The 6,399-nt window shown below is 37.1% G+C and overlaps 1 protein-coding gene across 1 annotated transcript; it reads left to right on the top strand.

Annotated features, from left to right (window-relative positions):
• Window positions 1-3,773: 3,773 nt before the first annotated feature.
• LOC120428356 (uncharacterized) lies at window positions 3,774-4,714 on the top strand. The gene has a single exon (XM_039593360.1). The coding sequence runs from the start codon at window positions 3,833-3,835 to the stop codon at window positions 4,634-4,636; it is 804 nt and encodes a 267-aa protein (XP_039449294.1). The 5' UTR covers window positions 3,774-3,832; the 3' UTR covers window positions 4,637-4,714.
• Window positions 4,715-6,399: the final 1,685 nt, after the last annotated feature.

Raw genomic sequence — 6,399 nt, 5'->3', positions numbered from 1 at the left:
GATTTTTTCAGCACGAGTCGTACATTTATCCAACGAGGTTTACCGAGTTGGATAAATACGAAGAGTGCTGAAAAAATCAAGTTTTGCAACGAGTTCCATACAACATTTTTTGCAATTCCGAAAAACACCCATTGAGTGAAATTTTAGGTCAAATTTGCATGTATTTTGTCAATAAATCGTTTAAATCAAAAAAAATGTTGAAAAGTGTTACGTTTCGAAACAAGTGCTGAAAAGTTCAACTTTTCAGCACCCATTTTAGTGCTGAAAAGTAGAGCTTTTCAGCATTTATTTTGAAAAGTGTTGGTATTCGATTCTGTTATTTTTGGAACAGAAAAGTAGGCTATTTCGTCGTTCAAGAATGACAGGAAAAGTAAGTAGTTTCACGACGGAATTGCAAAAAAAACCTTTCGATAATGGTTCTATCTAAATTTATAAAAGTTATATTTAAATCCTAAATCAAACACAATACAAGAAATTTGAACGTTACCGATTTTCTCCGAAATCCGGCAGGATGTGTTTCTTCACGCAATTCCATTCCCTTTACCATATGGTCCTAAATGAGTGCAAAACTCTGGCACAAGGCACCGCCACATCACCACTGACGAAATGGCCAATTTCACTCTCCCCCTTTTAAAAAAAATTAGCTTGCATTTCCGAACCTCACGTCGCATGCAAAGATAGGTGAAATGGATAAAGTTAATTTGCATACAGGTGTGGTGGCCCAAACAGGGACTCGATTTAAAGGTCGTAACTTTCGTGTTGAGATACGAAACGATTCAATTACAAGCACACACACACACACACAAAAAACTTACACGTTAAGTGCCTCGAGGTCCGAAATGGAAATTTTGCGTGCCAATATGAGCAAATGGAAATTATGCCGTGCCATATGGTCCCATATGCCGGCGAAGGCGTCTGTCACGAGTGTGTGGAGTTTTTCACGGTGAAATGTGCATGTTTGTATGGTTTCATGTGTAAGAGAATGATGGAATGCATTTAGATTAAATGCAACTACATTGCATTAAGTTAATGCATTTAATTTCAGTAACAATTTTAAGACAATTTTTCGTTGCAAACAGAATAAACATAAATAAAAATAGAAAAACTCCTTAAAAAGTTCAATTTCAGGAATAATAAACTATACCGACCAAAAATGAACATCATGATAAAATGGCGAATGAAAATCGGCAGAAATCGGTTGAAAAATTTTGATCACGTTTTTCTCAGTTGCACTTTTTTGAACATGGGACAATTATGCGTAGAACTGTAGTTTCATAGTAGGGTTTCAGTCTAAGTAAAATTCATAAGTAGATTTTCAGAAGAGTAGAATGTACTCATTCTTTTACAAAATTCCATTTTCTCTAATCTAATCTAATCTAATCTAATCAGACCCTCGCGCAGCCAATCTTTCGAAGGGATCCTGGAGAGTGCCTTAGGTTAGATGACGCCTAGCACTCTTCTTGTTATTTATTAACATTTGTAGTGCGCCATTGCATTAGAATGCATTGAAACATCACAAGCGTTAAAGCGGCCAGGCCTACTGCGTAAAGCCGTATCGTAATTGGGTTGAGTTTGAGCACTGAGTGTTCGAACAACAACACAATTCTGAATCGACACACCCATAACTGGCAGCGCTAGTCCGAGAGAATGATGGTCTCGAGTCGAGAGAATAGTGGTACCATTCACGGACGCAGAGAACACAGCTCGAGATGGGCGATAGAACTATTCTCTCGAGGTTCATTTGCAAAAAAAGTTCATCCGTCAAACAAAAAACCAAAAGTGTCGACAACGGGAATCGAACCAGAGACCTTTGACAAACCAATCCAATGACTTAGCTGCCTCGGCCACCACAGCTTGGTGACCAAGGAGATGTCAGAAGTCGATGTATGACACTTGTTGGAGATTTATTGATTCAACTAACGAATGAACTCATTTGTTATGATGGTGTGAGTTGGTACCATTATTCTATCGATTTTGGCACTGAGCCCTCAATAAATTTTGAGAGAACGATTATCTCGATTCTGAATTTTGGGTGCAGGGGAGGAAGAAGCGTGAGGACACACCACCATACGCTCCGAGAATTGGATGTATTCGTTGGGAGCACCATGCTAAGAAGGTTTGGTACTCCGGGACCCTCTGGGATGGGACATTGTATTTCCAGGAATGCCCTGGACACTATTTGCAGTGGTTATAGCGCCACAACTTGCTCTCTGTAACAGTATTCCTAATTCCAGTCCACGCTCACCAAGTCGTCATGGCCTAGTGGTTAGCATTTTTGCTTACCAATCCAAAGGACAAAGGATCGAACCCCGCCTCGAGCTACTTTGATATTTCGTTCATATTCATCATTTCAAATTTATGTGTTCTTAACTTTCTCGTTGGGAGCAGATGGGAATCGAACCCAGAACCATTCGCTTACAAAGCGAACGTCGTAACCAGTCAGCCACGGCCGCTCTCTTTTTACAAAATTCCATTTTCTAATGCAAAAGTTGGCTTAGTTTGACGTTATAATAAATTATAAAATTGCAATATTTCAAAAAACACAGCACGTTGTTTAAAAACAGTAGCTCATGCAAAACAAAACATACATTTACAATAAACTATGCAAAATTTGGTTTCTTTTGACATCAAGAATAATCCTCCATAAAATAATCTTAGACCAATAATGACAATAAGAAAGTGAACAATGATGATGATAAAGTCATGACAAAGTCTCGATAACAAGTGGTCGATAATGTTATTGTTTAATGAAGTTGATTATATTCAAAACGAAACAGTTACAAAAAAAGCTAATAAGCTCAGATAAAAAAATCATGGTAATATAACATCTGGGAATGAGTACATCTTTTATGTCAGAAGAAATGTGTAATTTGCCACTAAAAAAAATCATTAATTTACCCTTTTCCAGTGAAAAGCCAGTATCTAGTCTAAATTGAGGTAAAATACAGCATAAAAGAGGTAATATTGAACCTTCAAATTTTACACCTTGCAAATTCTACATGTTTTTTTTACTGTGAATGATCTTGAGTTCAGCCAAAAATAAATTTCAAATTATGTGATTTATTTTTAAGATATTGAACCAAATCGTTGAAGACGACAAATCTAATAAAAAAGTTGATATTTATTGTGAATTTAAAGAAACAAAAAACATGTATCCAAAAATTGGCTAAAAATGTCAAAAATCATTATTATTTTTTTATTTCAACTCATTTAACAATCAACTAAGGGTGCACATCAATGAAGGAAGTCTTCTTTATCCAATAAAAATCCAACTTGGTTAAAGCAATGATAAGATATTGTGGAACTCAACTTTTGAACCTAGAAATCTTCAAAATGTTATATCTCAGCCTGGTTTTAATCTAAAATTCAAATACAGTCCGGACTCGATTTCCGAAGGCCATGGGAAAAAATCATTTAAGATTGTCAAATCTTCGGGTAACCTCTAAACCACCGTAAAGTAATTATAAAAAATAAAGATGGCGGCCAAAATGGCGGTGCTGAAAAATTGAAAAGAAGCATTTTTTAATTTAATAGGCAATCAGTTATTCAAATTTGACTAAAATGGGATCGCAGAACTTGAATTTGATGTTAAAAGAAAGAAAATAAAAAATACAAAAAAAACATGATTCAATTATCCGATATCCCATGAAAACCTTCAAATAATCGAACTTCGGATAATCAAGTCTGGACGATATGAATTAGAGTTTGAAGTCAATTTTTCAAACCCTGTCAGATATATTTCGGAGAATCCAACAACCAAGTACTCAGGTTCTACTACTTTTCTCTACCAAATAATAATATTCTCTTTCATCTGTTTCCTTCCAGATCAACCATGCTCAAGTGGGTCGTCACCAAGCGTGCAGCTTCAACAGCTCCACGTGTTCCGCCAATCAACGGACCATCTCCCCCCGTCGTAACCCAACCAGAATTTTCCTGCTCCTGCGACAAGGAAAACCACTGCGAAGAGACCATCGAGTTCGAGACCAACAACAACAATTCGTACGCCTTCAACGACCTCGGCAACTTCTACAGCCCTCGCAAGTGTCGCCTCTCTTCCGGACCCCTCAACCGAACCGCCGACTCTCGAGGCGGCACTCCAAACTGCTCCTGCCATCCAGATCCATCCTCCACCCAGAATCGTCCTCGAAACGGCCAAACCCCACTCTCGTCACGCAATCAACTGCGCAAGAAGCTCCGAACACGCAGGGAACGCAACAAAACCTTGGCAATGCGACTGTCCGTGGCCAGCCTGAACGCCAGCCTGTCGGAACATACGACCGTCGTTGGCCACACGACACCCGCCAAAGCCCAGAACGCTCCATTGGGTGACCTGTTCAACCTGTACCGGGAGCCACCGAGCGCCAAGGCAGAACTGCTTCAGACCTTCCTCAACTCGAATCCAGGCCCATTTCAAGAGCGGGATGTTAAAACGCCCGAAGGGCCGAGTCCCCTGGCGAATGGTGCCGGACAGTTGATTCGTCAGCGAGCAGTTAGGAGGAAGCAACCACCGCCGCCGCAGCAGTGTAAGCTGGTCAAGACAGGAATCAGGGGACAGAAGATGGAGACGAACGATAGTCCAAGTGCCTTTTACAGTGCGTACATTTTTCGAGAATTGGCACGGGAAATGTTGGTGTAGAATTAGTGTTCGGTTGGGTCACAGTTTAGGTCAAGTTATGTAGTTAGGTTACTTTATTGAATAAATCTGAAATCAAACTAAAAATATTTAACTTTGTCATTTAAATCGCGAACAAAAAGAACAATTTCCCCATTATAGGTAAATGAAACACCAAAAACTTCTCGAAAAACCCAGTTTGCAGGAATTTTTGAAACCGAGTCAAAACCTGCTGAAGTTTTCCTGCTTTCTGCTGAAATTTTGAGAAAAATAGGTGTTTTGTAAGTGTCACCCAAATATCCTCAATTTTTCGGGCAAGGGGAAAAAGGGGATAAGAGTAAACAACATTTAAAAAAATGGAAATTTTTGTTATGTAAAATCGAATTCGTTGCCGAAAAGTACTACATAACATGTTTGATAAAGTGCACCGATTTTAAAATGCTGCTTTTCAAAAGTGAAAATTTTCCTCTAAAATCTTTATAAGAAATCTTATGATGTTATGATATCTTATGGTTTCCTAAGTATAACGTACGGTGTGTTTCGTAGAGAAAACTTATGATAAAAAAAATCGTCAGGTCTGATATTTGGCACCGTTAAAGAAGGGCATTTTGCGATGTGAACCGAAATATTTCTACAATCAATCACATTGTAAGGTTGCAGAACAAGTTTCCTAAAAAAATATCAGTTTAAACAGAATATTTCCAACTTTGTTAAATAAAAAGCTAATTTCTCAAAAAATTCTAGATTTAATCCCCTTTTTCATCATGAACTCCACCTACTTAGATATGTGTTATGATTAGGGCTAGTGATTTTTCGCGATTTCACGGAAGTCGCGTAATCCGTAAAATTTGCCCTTGGCCTTGCAATCTGGTCAACACCGTGAAATGCCGTGAAATTCGAAAAATCTTTTTAAAAAAAGCGAAATGACCTTTGTTTTATTGTAACATGCCATGGATAAAACAATGTGAAATTCAATAAAATAAAACACAAAACAGTTTTAGCTATTTTATATTAAAATCTCTGTTAAATTTAGTAAAATAACGACGAATAAGTTGCTAATTCAAAATGATTGTATTATTTTAGGTAGAAATTATGTTTTTATTCAATTTTAAAATATAATGCATGTTGATAAAAAGTGCATTTTTAAAATATTTTTAAATATTTTTTTTGTTATTATATCATATGAGCTTTGCCCAATTTTTGCCTAAACTTATTCGAAATAATCAAATATTATAATTTTACTTTTGGTGAATTAAGAATAGTTGTCGTTTAGCAAATTGTTTTGATATTTGAATTTTTATGTCATTCAGATGTAAAATTGAACAAAATTGAACTCTTACAAAAATTGCAATGAATATTTTGTGTCAGGGGGTAATATTTTGTTTTTTGAACTATTGTTAATTCTCGAAGTAACATTTTTCTACACAATTATACTAAAATATCCATGAAAATAACATATTTTTGCATTTATTTTAAGCAGATTTTTGGGTACCGTGAAATTGCCGTGAAATTCCAATGTTTTTTAATTGACATGCCGCGAAACTTCAATTTTTGAGTCGCTAAAATTCACTAGCACTAGTTATGATGGTAAAAGTTTCCTGAAATATGGAAAAAAAATCAAAGTCTTGTGAAATACCGTCATCAGGGGTGACTTTGGGTCTGGGGTGGGATTGGGTCATACAAATTTCAGCATTTTTGTATGACCCAATCTCGCCCCCAGACCCAATGTCACCCCTGATCAGGCCCGTATCCAGGATTCTTCAATGGGGGGTGTTTCCCCCCATAAG

The sequence above is a fragment of the Culex pipiens genome, chromosome 2 (genome assembly GCF_016801865.2).
Source record: "Culex pipiens pallens isolate TS chromosome 2, TS_CPP_V2, whole genome shotgun sequence".
Taxonomy (NCBI): Eukaryota; Metazoa; Arthropoda; class Insecta; order Diptera; family Culicidae; genus Culex; species Culex pipiens.
This window is presented reverse-complemented; position numbering and strand designations above follow the sequence as displayed.

Bases quoted from the DNA above. Each gene is read 5' to 3' on its own strand.
- LOC120428356 (XM_039593360.1), top strand. From the start codon at position 3,833: ATGCTCAAGTGGGTCGTCACCAAGCGTGCAGCTTCAACAGCTCCACGT.